Here is a 17,996-nt window from a genome sequence, read left to right on the forward strand (position 1 = left end):
TCGAGGCTCATCATTTGATACGAAGGGCCTTACTCCCAAATTTCTAAAGAATTTTTTTTGCCTCCTAGAATATCCAACAAGTACCTTAGGTTGTGGATTAGGGGAAAGTGCTTACGTTAAGATTGGTGATTCTTTCTTTTTCCCTCTCTTGGTTACCTCAGTTTTCTTTTTTTCAACACCTCTAGAGGTCTCCAAGCTCTTGATACTTGTCATTACTTCCTAAATCAACTTAGTTTAGCTTTATGATGTAAGCATCTTTACCTTCATCATCCACACCCTATATGTCATGAGATGCTACTTAAAGATTAAGGCCAAACAAGAAATCCTATTAGAATTAAGAGTAAATTGCATTGACCACTCTTAAGGTTTACTTTAATTACAAAAAGTACCCTTATGTTTTAAAAATTGCAAAAACTATCTGTTGAGAGATTTGTATTTTGATTTATGAATAAAATAATCTTGAAAAATCTATTTTCAGTAAATTTAGTTTATTGATGATTTCCCAAACATTTTATATAAAATGCTTTTATATGTATATTGAAAAACCTCATACTCATATATTTAGGTGTGTCTTTCAAAAGTTGAATATGATTTTGGTCTATAAAAGAGTATGAAGCTTATACAAATATTTTTGTTTAAATTGGAGAACTTTAGGATATATTCTTATATACTTCAAAAATAGCAAAGCATGGTTTTATGTTAATCAAGCCTGATGTAAAACATTTGAGAAATTTTTTTTCAAAATCTGGCTAAGTATAAAAGTCTTTTGTTAAACTAAGTATATGCATTTTTGAAGTTTTTGAAGGCAAACTATTCAAACAATCTTTTAAATCTTCTAAAACTAGCCTTCGAATAAAAAATAGCTTTTGATGAAATCGAGTATTGATTTGTATATTTTTCAAAACCAATGAGTCTCAAAAAAACTTACTTGAATCTATGTTGTGCAAAATCTATATCTTTCAAAACTATAATCTAGCATGGTATTCATATAATTGAGTATCTTTATAGATATTAAAATCTGAGCATATCTAGTAGAGTAATACTTTGTAAGCATTTTCAAATTCAATCGAGTAAGGACTATTTTTAATCGAGTATTTTTCTGTTATCAAAATTCCAAGTAACTCCTTAGTCGAGTATATCTTTCTCTCAATCAACTAATGTGATTTTATAATCGAGTATATGATAAAATATATTCTCTATTCTCCTTATTTATTTTGTACTTTATCTTTATCTTATTTCTTTCTTGATTAGATTTATTTGTATTTTTCTTTGTTGTAATCTAGTCCTATAAAATATGAATGTAATTGATAGGCCCCCGGTCCATTGGACCTACCAAAGGCGGCACAAGGGGCAGGGGCTAGAAGGTAAAATGGGTGGAGGATAGTAGGGGAAATAGCTGGTTTGTTGTAACAAACTAGCGTGTGCTGCCAGAGGCAGTTATGTTGAGTAGGATGGGGTATAAATAAGAGAAAGAGAGTGAGAGAGGGGTGTGGAATTTTGTAGGAGATTGTTGGAGAGTTGGGGCCTCTCGAATGCCCTATTGTTCTTATTTTCCTTGCTGCAAATTATTGGAAAACCATTGATATTGATTGCTGTTGAACTTGCCATCTGGTATCCTATCAATTTGGTATCAGAGCAGTTGCCGATCACCATGGTAAACTTGAGCGAGAGAGTCGGGGACTTGGAGGAGAAGGTCGATACGATGAGGGGAGAGATTCAAGCCATAGACTGAAATGTCGCGGAGATGCTCGAACAGTTTGCCATCATGCGAACAAGATGGGATGAACAAGAACGGGAGAGGAAAGCGAAGACCCATGGGGGCGAATGGCCAACGAAGTTTACCCCAGATTCTGAAGTGACCCCTGGAGTCGGTATGAACTGAAGAATGGAGGGGGGGCACGAGTGCCGGATGGAGGCAAGACGGGAGAGGTCGGCGGCTGGAGATGCTGACCTTCGAGGGAGACAATCCGGATGACTGGATTTTTCGGGCTGAGAGGTACTTCACGGTCAATCAACTGTCTGATGATGAGAAGATCGAGTCCGCTGCGTTGTGCTTTGAGGCAGGGGCCCTTGCGTGGTTCCAGTGGGAGTCTAGGCGCAGGGGAATTCGCAGTTGGGAGGGGCTCAAGCAAGGTATCCTCAACCGATTCCGCCAAACCCAAGAGGGGTGGTCACTAGAGGAGAGGTTCTTGGCTCTCCGACAAGAAGGGACTGTCAAGGATTACCGGCTGCTATTCGAGACTTTGGCCGTGCCAGTGTCGGAAGTCTCTGAGGCGTTCCTGGAAGGCCATTTCATTAATGGCCTTAAGCCAGAAATATGGGCTGAGATTAGGGTACTGCAACCAAGGGGGTTGGATCGGATCATGTCGACGGCTCAATGTATCGAGGATAAGAATGCAACCATGCTCAGCTGCAGTAGGACGTATGGGCCAGCAAGGGGTAGTTTCTCTACCCATTCTATAACCAACGTTTTTCGACCCCCTCTCATACAATCAAGAAGCTCGGCTCCTCATTCGAGAGTTGTTAGCCAGGCGAGCAACAAGCTGCCAGTGGTTGGGAGTGGCAGCAATGTTCCTTTTAAACGACTCAGCGAGGCTGAGTGGAAATCTAAAAGAGAGAAGGGTCTATGTTTCCGATGCGATGAGAAATACTCTATTGGCGACCGGTGTAAGAATCGGGAGCTACAAGTTATGATGATTTATGTTGAAGAGATGGAAGAGGAAGTAGTCGAGGCTGAAACAGGGGAAGGGAGGGAAGAAGAAGCGGGGCAAGGCAGCGAGGTCATTGAACTCTCAATGAATTCAGTTGTGGGATTGACAACACCACAAATCATGAAGTTGCAAGGGGACATTGAAGGGCAGCCAGTGGTAGTACTCATTGATGGAGGGGCGACACATAATTTTATAGCAGCTGAGTTAGTGCAGCGGTTGGGGCTGCCAAGAACAGAAACGACCGGGTATGGGGTGATTATGGGGACAGGAATGGCAGTGCAAGGGGCTGGCATTTGCAAGGGGGTGAAATTGCACCTACAAGACCTACAAATTGTGGAGGATTTTTTGCCTTTAGAGCTGGGTAGCTCGGATGTTATCTTAGGAATGAAGTGGTTAGCCGCAGTTGGGAAAATGGTTGTGGATTGAAAAACTTTAACAATGAAGTTTCGAGTGGGGGGTATGGCAGTAACACTGCAGGGCGATCCAAGCTTAAGTAAAACCATGGTGTCTTTGAAGGCCATGCTGAAAGCTTTTAAGGGAAGTGGGGAGGGGATGTTGCTGGAGTTGGGAGCCATTACTGCAAAATTTGAAGAAAAGCAGAGGGTAATCCCAAGGTTGTTGCAAGGAGTGTTGGAAGAGTTTGAAAGGGTATTTTATAATCAGGAAGGGCTGCCTCCATGCAGAAAAAGAGACCATGCTATTAACTTGATTCCAGGAACAGCACCCGTGCATGTGAGACCTTACCGTTATCCTTACACGCAAAAAAATGAGATTGAAAAACTGGTGGGCGAGATGTTGGGAGCTGGGATTGTGCAGCCAAGTTGCAGTCCATTCTCTAGCCTGGTGTAGTTGGTTAAGAAGAAAGATGGTGGGTGGCGGTTTTGTGTCGACTACAGGGCTTTGAACAATGTCACCATTCCCGACAAATTCCCTATCCCTGTGATTGAGGAGTTGCTGGACGAGCTGCACGGGGCTGTGGTTTTCTCCAAGCTGGATCTAAAATCTGGCTACCATCAGATTAGGGTCAAGGAGGAAGATGTTCCAAAAACGGCTTTCCGGACACATGAGGGCCACTACGAGTTCCTAGTTATGCCGTTCGGATTGACAAACGCACCCGCAACCTTTCAATTCCTAATGAATGATATCTTCAGGGAGTATTTAAGGCGCTTTGTATTGGTTTTTTTTGATGATATATTGGTGTATAGTAAGAGTTTAGAGCAACACACAAAGAACTTACGTTGTGTTTTAAAAGTGTTGGCAGAAAATCAGCTACTTGCTAATAGGAAAAAGTGCTTGTTCGGGCAGCCGGAGGTTGAATACTTAGGCCACATCATTTCTCAACATGGTGTATCAGCTGATCACGCTAAGGTGCAAGCGATGGAAGAGTGGCCTACTCCTACAACAATGAAGGAATTGAGAGGATTCTTGGGGCTCACAGGGTATTATCGGCGCTTTGTGAAAGACTATGGCAAGATGGCAAGGCCCTTAACTGAACGGTTGAGGAAGAATAATTTCTATTGGGATGTGGTAGCCGAGCAAGCTTTCCAACAGCTTAAGGCGAAGATGGTTTCCTTGCCCGTGCTCGCTTTGCCGGATTTTGATAAACCTTTTGTGGTAGAGGCGGATGCTTCGGGGGAGGGCATGGGGGCTGTTTTAATGCAGAATCACTGACCCATTGCCTATTTCAGTCAAGCTTTCAATCAACTAGGGAGAACAAAATCAGTTTATGAGCGGGAATTGATGGCCATAGTCTTTGCGGTGCATAAATGGAGACATTATCTTTTGGGGAGGAAATTTGAGGTTTGGACTGACCAAAAGAGCCTCAAATACTTGATGGAACAACGGTTGGTAAGCCCCGAATATCAGAGATGGATGGTGAAATTAATGGGGTTTCAATTTGAGATTCATTATAGGCTGGGTTTGGAGAACAAGGCCGCTGATGGGTTATCACGCATCAACCATACAGCAGCCTTCATGGCTTTGACAGTCCCACAAGTAATCCAACTGGATCAATTGGCCCATGAAGTAGGAGCAGATGTTAGGGTGCAGCAAATTATCAAGGATCTACACACTGATCCTGCTTCCCAACCCAATTTTTAGTGGATGGGCAGCCAGCTGCTATACAAAGGGAGGTTGTACATACCGAAAGGGTCATCTCTCATTCCATTGATTTTACATGAGGGACGTGATGGTAGTCTCGGCGGGCATTTAGGGTTCTTGAAGACTTATAAGCGAGTGGCGGCTAGTGTTTATTGGCAAGGGATGAAGAAGGACATTCACAACTATGTGAGTAATTGTGCTACTTGCCAACTGAACAAATTTTCAGCTTTAACACCTGGGGGATTGCTGCAGCCTCTCCCCATCCCTAACCAAGTTTGGGAAGATATAGCTATGGATTTTATTGAGGGGTTACCTAGGTCGGGCAAAATGGATTCAATATTGGTTGTAGTAGATCGACTAAGTAAATATGGGCACTTTATCGGGCTGAAACATCTATTTACTGCAGGGGAAGTGGTTGGAAATTTTGTTAAGGAGATAGTAAGATTACATGGCCTCCCAAGGTCCATTGTATCGGATAGGGACAAAATTTTCATAAGCCGATTTTGGGAGGAATTGTTCCGCCTCCAAGGTACTAAACTACATCGAAGCACCGCCTATCGCCCCCAAACTAATGGGCAAATAGAGGTACTGAATCGGACCTTGGAAACATATTTGCGTTGTTTTGCTTCCTCTCAACTGAAATCTTGGTCCATGTGGTTGCCTTGGGCTGAACTATGGTACAACACATCCTACCACACAGCTGCAAGGACGACCCCTTTTCAGGTGGTGTATGGCAGAGAACCTCCAGCCTTGGTGAGGTTTGAAAGAGGTACCACGCTGGTGTCCATGGTGGAGCGACAATTAGTTGAGCGGGATAAGATTTTGGATGACTTGAAGACTCAATTGCTGAGGGCTCAATCAGTAATGAAGAGAGGTGCTGACATGAAGAGAAGAGAGGTAAACTTCAAAGTGGGGGACTTGGTTTATTTGAAATTACGGCCATATCGTAGAAAATCGTTGGTTGGTTGCTCCAACGAGAAATTGGCACCTCGATTTTATGGTCCATTTGAAGTGGAAAAGGAGGTAGGACCGGTTGCTTACAAATTAACACTGCCCTCCCATTGCAACATCCACCCCGTCTTCCACGTGTCCCAATTACGCGAGGCAAGAGGGGCGTTGAGGGCTAGTGTGCAAGTTCCCAACCAGCTGAGTGTAGATTTGGAGCTGTTGGTGGAGCCCGAGGCAGTTCTGGGGGTTCGATTGGGAACATGAAGTAATCTACAAGACAGGGAGGTTTTAATTCAATGGAAGGGGCTGCCCCCTTTAGAAGCAACATGGGAACCAGTTCACCTCCTTCAGCAACAATTTCCAGATTTCCACCTTGAGGACAAGGTGAAAGTGAGCGGGGGGGAGAATGATAGTCCCCCGGTCCATTGGACCTACCAAAGGCGGCACAAGGGGCAGGGGCTAGAAGGTAAAATGGGTGGAGGATAGTAGGGGAAATAGCTAGTTTGTTGTAACAAACCAGCATGTGCTGCCAGAGGCAGTTATGCTGAGTAGGATGGGGTATAAATAAGAGAAAGAGAGTGAGAGAGGGGTGTGGAATTTTGTAGGAGATTGTTGGAGAGTTGGGGCCTCTCGAATGCCCTATTGTTCTTATTTTCCTTGCTGCAAATTATTGGAAAACCATTGATATTGATTGCTGTTGAACTTGCCATCTGGTATCCTATCAGTAATCTCTAAAATCTAGGAGAATTCATTGGAGAATTCTTAGGAAACTCTTGTATAAATATTTTTCATTCGTATCAATAAAACATACGAGAATCCTGCTTCCCTTCCTCATTTTCTACATATTATCAGAGCCTCGTTAATAGGCTGATACAGTAAACCCTAGTGCCTTCATTGCACAGCCATTTTGTTCTTCCAAAGTGCCTTCATTGCACTGTTCAAGTCGGAACTCCTCTATCCGGCCATCATCTTGCAGCACCACCACCACCATTAGGTTCGCCATCTCCAGATCGGCCAACCCCAGAAAAATCACCGGCAACCGGAACCCCACGTGCCGACCGACACACTGCCATTCAAGCTTGCTCCGATTCCACATGTCGGCATGTGAAGGATCGTCTGCAGCCCTTTCGCCTCCGGCTGCTCCAAATCTGATCTCCAACGTCTCTCTAGCCCATTCCTGATGTCAAAATCGTTCGTTGCTGAGTGCTTCCGTTGCTGTTAGTTTGCTTCTTCCATTGCTGGTGTCAAACTACCTGTTGCTGTCTTATTTTTCTTTCTACCGATACTGTTGCTGAGTCTTCACCATGACAGACACTTCTGAGACAAAGAACGGTGCTTCATTTGACATGCCAATGGGGAATTTGTCTAACAGTGACCTTCCAGGGTTACATCAGTCTTATAGGCTTGATGGAAGGAACTACTTACAATGGGCGCAGCTTGTGCAAACTTTCTTGAAAGGAAGAGGAAAGATGGCCCATCTGACCGAGCCTAGTCTAGATGTTAAAGACCCTAATTTTGCTGCATGGGAAGTAGAGGATTCCTTGATAATGTCTTGACTTTGGGGCTTAATGCACCCTGAGGTAAGTAAAAATTGCATGTTCTTGTCTACAGCTAAGGAGATTTGGGATACTGCAAAGTGTACTTATTCTAAAGTGCAAGATGCCTCGGTTATTTTTGATATTAAGATGAAAATAAGTGGTACCAAACAGGGTTCTCTAACTGTCACCGAGTACTATAATAAAATGAATGGATATTGGCTTGAGTTGGATCATTATCAAGATATCAAGAAGAAATGTAGTGAAGATGCAACCACCATAACTGCAATATTTGAAAGAGATAGGGTAGTTGAATTTTTAGCAGGCCTTAATGCTGATTTTGATCAAGTAAGGGTGCAGGTCCTAGGGAAAGACAAAATTCCTTCTTTAAATGAAGTCTTTGCTATTGTTCGTAGTGAGGAGTATAGGAGAATTGCTATGCGAAATGAGACTTCGCTTGAGGGATCTGCAATGGCAACTAACAAGAAAGATGCTTCTCGGTTTAGGTCACAACAAGGTAGGAATGTTTTTAATCCTAAAGCTCAAAATAAAGATGGTTTATGGTGTTCTTTTTGTAAGAAACCCAGGCATACCAGGGAGATCTGTTTTAGACTCCATGGGAAAGAAGCGGTACTGAATAAGGTAGGAGGAATGAAGAATTTTCAGAATTTTCAACCCCAACAGCAAGTTCAAGCCTATCAAGCTGCCAAAGAGGAAGAGACTGCATTGGAGAAGACAGATTCAGTTACAACTGATTCATCTATCATGACCGAACAACTTAATGTTGAAGAAATCAACAAGCTTAAAAGCTTCCTAAAGACTATTCAAGGTGGTTCTTGTTTCATGGCCCAAACAGGTATTTGCTTGAATTCTTAATCTAGTATTGCCTCACATACTATTAGGAATAATCTATGGATTCTGGATTCGGGGGCTACTGATCATATGGCATTTGATATAAATGTCTTCGATTCCTATACCCCACTAAGTAGCTCCAAAAAGATAACGGTGGCCAATGGTAATACAATTCCTATAGCTAGACGTGGTAATGTAAATCTTAATTTCTCATTGCCTATGCAACATGTTCTTCATGTCCCAAATCTTTCTAGCAACTTGATTTCTGTTCATAAGCTAACCAAGGATTTAAATTGTTGCGTTGTCTTTTTCCCAAACAAATGTGAATTTCAGGCTCTGGACACGAGGAAGAAGATTGGAGTTGGTGAGGAATGGAATGGGTTATATTTTCTGAAGACATGCAGTGTTGATCTTAAGGGGGAGATACCTTCAGCCTACTCTTCTCAGCCAGCTTCAGCTTCTTTGATTCCTATTCAACCAACTATTTCAATTCATGATTTTTGGCTTCAACATTGTCATTTAGGGCACCCTGCCATTAGTACTATGCAGTCTATGTTTCCAACTATGCATAGAAATTTGGACATTTCTAATCTTCATTGTGATGTGTGTGAACTTTCTAAACATCATAGAGTTTCATATCCTGTGAGTAACAATTTATCTTCTCTTCCATTTACTTTGATTCATTCGGATGTGTGGGGACCATCTAAAATTCCTAATTGTTCTGGGGCTAGGTGGTTTATTACCTTTATTGATGATTGTACAAGAACAACTTGGGTTTATCTCTTAAAGAATAAGGCTGCTATTAGTTCCATCTTGCCTATTTTCTATAAGATGATATCTACTCAATTTGGGTCTCAAATTAAAAAATTCCGAATTGATAATGTAAGAGACTATTTCAATCATCACTTGCATGACTTCTTCCAACAAGAAGGTATAATTCATAAGTCTTCATGTGTTGATACTCCTCAATAGAATGGTGTAGCAAAAAGAAAAATGAGACATTTGCTCAATGTTACTAGAGCTCTCTTACTACATCATTCTGTCCCTAAGTTTTTCTGGGGGGAGGCAGTTTTGACTGCTACTTACCTAATTAACCGAGTTCCTTCTACTCTTCTAAAACACCAAAGCCTAATTCAATGCTTGTCCACCTATTTTCCAGCAGTGTTTTCTCATGCTCCTCTTCCTTTGAGAGTCTTTGGGTGTATTGCTTTTGTCCATGTATCCAAACATCATAGGGATAAACTGGACCCTCGAGCCCTCAAATGTGTGTTTCTTGGTTATTCGCCCACTCAAAAAGGGTATAAGTGTTATCACCTTGCTACTAGAAAATTTTATGTGACCAAAGATGTTACATTTGTTGAAAATCAGTCATTCTTTGGTCCTCCTAGTGCTGATATTCAAGATACACATATATCTTGGGCTGATATAAATAATGATCTTCCCATTTTGGAAACCTCTCATGATTTGCAGATTCATGCTCCATCTAACTCTTCTTTAGATGAACAGAACCAGCTGGAACCTCCAGAAGAACAGCTGCCATCCACTCCAATTCGATTCAAAGGATCTCCCTATGTATTTAAGAGAAGAACACAACAACAATAGCCCATTCTAGAACCTCTTCTAGCACTAGTTTCCTCTCGTAATCCAGGTAATGAAACCTCACGTTGTTGTCCCTCTGATTCTCAGCCCAATTCTGCCACATCTAATTCACTATCTGCATCAATTACTAATGACCTTGATCTACCAATTGCCCTTCGCAAAGGGAGCAGAAGTTGCACCCAACACCCTTTGGCCAATTATATGTCCTATCACCGCTTATCTCCAAATCATAAGGCTTTTCTGACTTCCTTAGACACAATTCCTATTCCTAAGATAGTTAATGAGGCTTTCCAAGATCATAATTGGGTTCAAGCAATGCAGGAAGAGATGTGGGCCTTAGAAAAAAATCAGAGATGGGACATTGTCCCTAAGCTAAAGGGAGTCAAGTCCGTAGGTTGCCGATAGGTTTTTAACCTCAAATATAATGCAGATGGGTCCCTAGAAAGGTACAAGGCAAGGCTAGCTGCTAAGGGATATACACAAACTTATGGTATTGATTACCTAGAAACTTTTGCTCCAGTAGCCAAAATGTCAACCATGCGTATCCTATTAGCCCTGGCAGCGCACTAGGGCTGGAAGTTGCACCAATTTGATGTAAAGAATGCCTTTTTTGCATGGAGATTTAGAGGAAGAGGTGTTCATGGAACCTCCTCCCGGCTTTGATAAAAGGTTGCCCAGACAGGCATGCAAATTAAGAAAAGCTCTTTATGGCCGTAAACAATCTCCTTGGGCTTGGTTTGATCATTTTTCTAAAGCCATGAGGCATATGGGTTATTCTCAAAGTAGGGGTGATCATACTCTTTTCTTTAAGCATTCTTGTGGGGGGAAGGGTAATAGCTCTTTTGGTTTATGTGGATGATATTATTGTCACTGGAAATGACTGTGAGGAGTAGGTACAATTTAAGGATAATCTGTCCAAGACTTTTGAAATTAAAGATCTTGGCATTTTGAAATATTTTTTGGGTATAGAGGTAGCTTATTCTAAAACAGGTATCTTCTTATCCCAAAGAAAATATATTCTTGATCTATTGCATGAGACAGGTTTGCTAGGTGGCAAAGGTGCAAGTACTCCGGTGGAATTTAATGTTAAACTATGTAATCAAGGTAAACTGGTGGATAAAGGGAGGTATCAATGATTGGTCGGCAGACTAATCTACTTATCTCACACCAGACCAGATATTGCCTTCGTAGTAAGTTTGGTTAGTCAGTTCATGCATTGTCCTATAGAAGATCATATGCAAGCTGTATGACGAATTCTGTGCTATTTAAAGACAACTCCAGGTAAAGGAATCTTATTTAAAGCTGGGACAGATTTGGATATTACAGGATACACTGATGCCGACTATGGAGGGTCTTTGGTTGATAGACGTTGTACCACAGGTTATTGTGTCTTCTTAGGTGAAATTTGGTTTCTTGGAGGAGTAAAAAGAAAGGGGTAGTAGCGCGATCAAGTGCGGAAGTCGAATTTCGGGCACTAGCAATGGGCCTATGTGAGTTGCTGTGGTTGCGAATTATTTTGGAAGATTTGAGGATTTTCAGCCATGGGCCAATCAAATTGTTTTGTGATAATAAGTAGCTATAAGTATAACACATAATCCTGTGCAGCATGATCGCATCAAACATGTGGAGATAGATAAACATTTTATTAAGGAAAAATTGAAAGCCGGATTGATTTGCATTCCGTATGTGTCTTCGGAAGAACAGCTGGCTGATTGTTTGACCAAAGGGCTGCCTCCTAAACGGTTTGAAGACTTGGTGTGCAAGCTAGGGATGGTTGATATCCATTTCCCAGCTTGATGAGGGGGAGTGATAAAATATATTCTCTATTCTCCTTATTTATCTTGTATTTTATCTATCTTGTACTTTATCTTTATCTTATTTCTTTCTTGATTAGATTTATTTGTATTTTTCTTTGTTGTAATCTAGTCCTATAAAATAAGAATGTAATCTCTAAAATCTAGGAGAATTCGTTGGAGAATTCTTAGGAAACTCTTATATAAATATTTTTCATTCGTATCAATAAAACATACGGGAATACTGCTTCCCTTCCTCATTTTCTACAGTATATTTTTGTATTAATTGAGTAAAGATTGGATAAAATGTGGCTAAGTCTCTATGCTTATTTCTAATCGAGTATCACTATCTATACTTTAGTATTTCTTTCTGTTAGTCGAGTAGGCTTAGCCTTGTAGTCGAGTGCTTAATGGAAAGCCTCTATAGCTTGTTAGTCAGTTGAGTAAAGACTTGTTCTTACTCGAGTGAGGCTTATCTCTAATCAATTATATGGATTATCCAATCGAGTGAGATTTTCATTAGTTGAGTATCTATAAGAGTCAGTCGTGTAATAGGCATCCAATTTCAAATTTTATAGTCGTTACTCAGTAAGCAAAAAAAGGATTGTTTTGACCATTAGAGCTTTATTTCCTTATTCCAAGACATCTAACAGTACTATCTTATAAAAACATGATAAAAATATTTGTGCAAAGGATGCGTAACACCTATCTTTATTATTTGCATTTTTTTTCTAATGAATTTGACCGTTAGCGGTCGAATCAAAGAAACTTTGAGTGTGTGCAGGTTTCATTGCTTTATCTCAAGCCTTAAGCTTCTATAAGAGGCCAAGTGCTCCAATGATGCCGATGCTGATGCGAAGGCAAATGCCATAGCCTAAAGACATGTTGGTCAAGCGAGCAAATAGAGCTGCTATTGTTCAAGCTTTTTGAAAATCACAGCATGCCTAATTCTTTTAGACCAATGTCTATGCTTGAGTGAGCATTCTTCATATCTATCATTTTTCACTCAAAGCAAGTAATCTGGTGAGGTTTATTGTTTATCTTTTAAACCAGATTGTATAAGAGAGTTGAGTGCTTATTCCTTTATTCTTTCGAACTCTCTTTTGTCCAATAGAAAAGTGATACCTTTGTACATCTTTTATTTTTCTCTTGAGATACTCTTTCACAATTCTAAGTCTAGTGTCTTGGAGAAGTAAGAAGCAAAGCACTATGGCAAGATCAAGTGCTGAGGCAAAATTTAGGGTTATGGCCCTTGGTTTGTGTGAGTTGTTATGGCTGCGGATCATCCTAGAGGAGTGAAGATCACATTACGAGGTCCTATTTAACTATTTTGTGATAATCAGTTAGCTATTAGTATTGCTCATAATCTTGTTCAGCATGACAGGACAAAGCATATAGAAATAAACCGACATTTCATTAAGAAAAAGATGGATTCAGGCCTCCTCCAGATTCCCTACATGCCCTCAGAAAATCAGGTGGCAGATGTTCTCACTAAAAGGCTAGCTAAAAAAGGTTTCAGGATTTAATTGGCAAGCTGGGAATGATAGACATTCATTCACCAGCTTGAGGGAGAGTGTTGGTGATCGAAGATGTGTGTGATCCATATGTGATAGATATGTGTGCGATGCATATATGATATGGAGATATGCGTATGGAGGTATGGAGATATGTAGATTTTAGTAGCTTCCTAATCTAGAATAGGATTTTTCCTATTCCAAACTTAGGAAACTTTCCTAAGGTTGTAAATATGTTTCTTTCCTATGTTGTAATTCTTGTAGAAGCTAGGTTTCCTAATGCAAGTTTCACATCTCCTCTATAAGAGGACCTCTCGTGTATATTCAAAGATATTGGAGAATAGAATTATTCATTTCAACTTTTTCTACAAAAGTACATCAGATGTCATGTCCATATTCTTGGATATGATATGCTTGATTGATTGATCTTACTTTCTATAGTTGTGTGATGTATCTTCTAGAAGATTATGTTTTGTTTTTTTGGTTGTATCTTAAATTGGCTGTATCCTAAATTGTATAGATTTCCAAAACTAGATTTGGAAGTTGCCTATTGTGATAGGCTATCTTGTATATATTTTCATTGACCCCTTCAAGGGAAATAAGATTGAATACTCTTTTCCAGCCATTTTTGACATGGTATCAGAGCCTTAGGACGTTGATCATCGGCTTTTGTGATTCCTGACTGTCATGGCCTTCACCAATATGCAATCTTCTTACATAGATGTCAAAATACCACAATACCATGCTGGATTCAGCTGATTCCAGTAGTACAATGGAAGTCCCATGTAGATCGAGCTGCTGTAAGGCCGACCTTTCGAGCTAACAAGATGATGGCCGAGCTGTTGGAAGGCGACCTGACGAGCTAATAGAATTCCGAGCCGAGCTTCCGAGCTGATAGAGGGTGAGTTGCCGCCTCTACTGATAGAGGGCGAGCTGCCGAGATGATGGCCAAGCTGTTGGAAGGCGACCTAACGAGCTGATAGAATTCCCAGCTGCCGAGCTAATAGCTGAGCTTCTGAGCTTGTTACATCTTATCTTCTTCAGTTATTTGGTTAGATTTGTTTGTATTTAAGGTTGTTGTATTCTAGTCCTACAAAGTAGGAATCTAATCTCTAAAATCTATGAGAATTCTTAGGATCCATTGTGTATATATTTGTGGTATTTTCAAGGGAATAAAATTGTAGTGTACAATTCTCCCAAAAAGAGAATTTTTGCATGGTATCAGAGAAGAATCTTTTCTCCTTTCTCTTTGTTAACCCTAGTCTTTATTCGCTGCCTTACTAATCCACCCTTTTGTAGCCGCCGCCGGACCTGATCAACTTACATCATGGCCAGCAAAAGCAACTAGTCATCCGAGATTATTCCTTTCCAAACCACTAATACTATAAACATGGATAGCAGCAGTCCGTTTACTATCACTGGTCACAAACTGAATGGCCAAAACTACATTCAATGGTCACAATCGGTGATGATGTTTATCTGTGGAAAAGGAAAAGATGATTATCTAATTGGAGCTGCTAGCAAACTAAAGGAGGAGGAATCACAGCACCGGATTTGGAAGGCCGAGAACAACATGGTGATGTCTTGGCTGATTAATTTAATGAACAATGAGATAAGTGAGAATTTATTGTTATACGACACAACACAAGAAATTTGGGAGGCTGCTAGAGAAGCCTACTCTCATATTGAGAGTGCCTCCGAGCTATTTGAGATAGAGAGTATTCTCGATGATCTAAGGCAAGGTGAGTCTCGAGTTACTCAATATTTCAATTCTTTGAATAAGTTGTGGCTTCAACTGGATAAGTGTCACACTATTCATTTGAACCAACATTAATTAGAGAGGCTCTTTTAGACTCACGATGGGTTAAAGCCATAGAAGAAGAATATACTGGTCTACAAAGGAATAATACTTGGGAGTCGGTTCCATATACTAATGATATGAATCTCATTGGGAATAAATGGGTTTTCTGGGGAAAGTTTAAGCCTGATGGGTCCATTTTAAATTATAAAGCGAGGTTAGTTGCAAAAGGCTTTCTCCAAAATCCAGGTGTAGACTATGCAAAAACTTTTAGTCTGATGGTTAAAGCTCCTACCATTTAAGTTCTATTTTCATTAGCAGTGTCATTTGGTTGGGAAATTTAACAAGTGGATGTTAATAATGCATTTTGGAATAGTGATTTAATTGAGACAGTGTATATGGCTCAACCGGAAGGGTTTGTCAATACTGCCACTCCAAATCATGTTTGCAGATTGAAGAAATCTTTATATGGGTTGAAACAACCTCCTCGTGCTTGGTATAATAAGTTGAAAGAAGCTTTACTTAACTGGGGTTTTATTAGATCAGTTTATGATGCTTCATTGTTCATAAAGCGGACATATGAGTATGTGTTGTTTGTGTTAGTATATGTGGATGATATACTTCTTACCGGATCTAGTTCTGCTGCTCTTAAGGCTTGTATTCATGATCTAGACCATCAATTTGCTTTAAAAACTCTAAGAGTTGTCAATTACTTCCTAGGGTTTGAAGTATATAGAAACAAAAATGGCCTTTATCTTACTCAAACTAAATATATTGTGGATCTATTGAGGAAAGCTGGGATGGAAGATTGTAAGCCCTGTGACACTCCTATGACTGCTGGTATTTCTTTGACAAATGAAGGAGAAGAGTTTACTAATCCAGTTGTCTATAGAACAATTATAGGGTCTTTACAATATTTGACCTATACAAGACCTGATATTGATTTTGCTGTTAACAAGTTAAGTTAGTTTTCAACACATCCTAAGTGCCAACACTGGTTAGCTTGCAAGAGACTACTTCGATATATAAAGGGAACTACTTATCTGGGTTTGTTCTTCTCCTCTGTGCCTGGAAATCTGACTTTATCAGTCTTTATTGATGTAGACCATACTAGCTGCAAGGTCACCAGAAGGAGTACTAGTGGGTTTTTTGTTTATCTTGGTAGCAATCTTATTGTTTGGGATTCTAAAAAGCAGTCAGTGGTTGCTCGATCAATAGGGGAAGTTGAGTATAGGGTTGTTGCATTGGGAGTAATGGAGTTACTATAGCTTAAGTCATTGTTTACAGCATTAGGATATTCAATTGTTACAACTCCTATTGTATGGTGTGATAATTTGGCATCCAAAAGTATGGCTGGAAATCCTTTTTTTCACTCTCGTACTAAATGTGTTGGTGTTGATGTTCATTTTGTTCTAGAGAAAGTTGAAAATGTTGAAGTGGAAATATGATATGTCCCTACATTAGAGCAAGTTATTGATATTCTGACTAAGAGTTTGCCTAGAGACAGATTTCGACTGTTATGTTGCAAACTTGGGCTAACATGGAGTCCTGTATGTACTGGTAAACGAAGATATACAGCAAAGGAAGCATCTTCTAAAAACATATGTACCACAAAGATGCTGGAGGAGCTTGATTTGAAGGGAGTGTTGAAGAGAATGTAACATTGAGATAGTGTTAGCTTGTTGTTTACTAGTTTGCTTCCTATTTTATGTTACTGTTATGTTATTAATTGTATAAGGTAGTAATGCCTTGCTGTTGGTTAAGCTACATATATAAGCAGCTCTTGTTTAGTTGTTGGTTGTTGATTCATTCATTCAATAAAATCCCAGTGCACAAGCTTTCTTCCTTTTCTTTGTTTCTCAGATTTTTAAGCCCTAGGTTTTCCAACTTACAGGCTGAAGGATATACACAGATTTATACATAGATTTATGGGATAGACTATTTGGATACTTTTGCTCCAGTTGCAAAACTAAATACGGTAAGAGTACTATTATCCTTAGCTGCTAATTTAGGCTGGTCACTACAACAGTTTGATGTAAAAAATGCCTTTTTGCATGGTGACCTAGAAGAGGAGATTAACGTGGAGTTGCCATTTGGTTTTGGTCCATAAACTAAGGAAAAAGTGGTGTGCAAATTAAAGAAGGCTCTGTATGGACTGAAACAGTCACCAAAGCCTGGTTTAGCCGTTTTACAAAGGTGATGCTTGGTATGGGATACAAATAAAGTCAAGAAGATCATACTTTGTTTGTATATCACTCAGCTACAGGGGGAGTGACTGCATTATTAGTATACGTGGATGACATTAAAGTCACTGGTGATGATATAGAAGGCATGGAAATGTTGAAAGAATGTCTAATCAAAGAGTTTGAAATTAAAGAGTCGGACAAATTAAAATATTTCTTAGGAATAGAAGTGGCTCATTCTAAGGAGGGGATTTTTATCTCATAACAAAAATACATAGTTGATTTACTTACAGAAAAACAGGAATGTTAGGAAGCAAGGCAGTTGACACCCCAATTGAACCTAATCACCGATTAGGAGAGGTTCTAGAGGATGGTGTGATAGACAAAGGATCCTATCAAAGACTAGTAGGGAGGCTCATTTATCTAGCACACACTTGACTGGAGATTGCTTATGCAGTGAGTGTTGTTAGTCAATTCATGCACAATCTGAAGAAAACTCACCTAAAAGTAGTATATAGGATCTTGCACTACTTAAAAGGAACCCCTGGGAAAGGTATTCTCTTCAAAAAGGGAGAAATCATATCTCTTGAAGCATACACAGATGCTGATTATGCGGGGTCCACGGTGGATAGAAGGTCTACATTCAAATATTGCACATTCCTAGGGGGTAATCTTGTGACTTGGAGAAGTAAAAAGCAAAATGTTGTGGTTTGGTCAAGTGTTGAAGCAGAATTTAGGTCAATGGCTCTAGGGATCTGCGAATTATTGTCGCTTAAATATTATTGAATGACCTTAAGATCATTTGACAACCTCTATGAGACTCTAACTACCGTGACAATAAATCGGCTATAAGCATTGCACACAATCCATTCAACATGATCAAACAAAACATGTGAAGTGGATAGGCATTTTATAAAGAAAAATTTGACAGTGGCCTGATTTGCACCCCATTTGTATCTTCAA

At 40.0% G+C, this 17,996-nt stretch overlaps 1 protein-coding gene across 2 annotated transcripts in view; it reads left to right on the top strand.

Moving 5' to 3' along the window:
- The window catches only part of LOC127808940 (mitogen-activated protein kinase kinase kinase 5-like), a 29,289-nt gene extending 15,261 nt beyond the window's left edge, over positions 1-14,028 (top strand). The window contains exon 4 of one of the 2 annotated variants that reach the window (XM_052347678.1): positions 8,480-9,133. In XM_052347678.1, coding sequence (XP_052203638.1) covers positions 8,480-9,118 — 639 coding nt within the window. In that variant the 3' untranslated portion in view covers positions 9,119-9,133. Of the gene's footprint in view, positions 1-8,479; positions 9,134-13,674 lie in introns of those variants that run through there. The other variant, XM_052347679.1, reaches the window with a different exon arrangement.
- Positions 14,029-17,996: the final 3,968 nt, after the last annotated feature.

This window comes from Diospyros lotus, chromosome 8, assembly GCF_014633365.1.
Source record: "Diospyros lotus cultivar Yz01 chromosome 8, ASM1463336v1, whole genome shotgun sequence".
NCBI lineage: Eukaryota > Viridiplantae > Streptophyta > Magnoliopsida > Ericales > Ebenaceae > Diospyros > Diospyros lotus.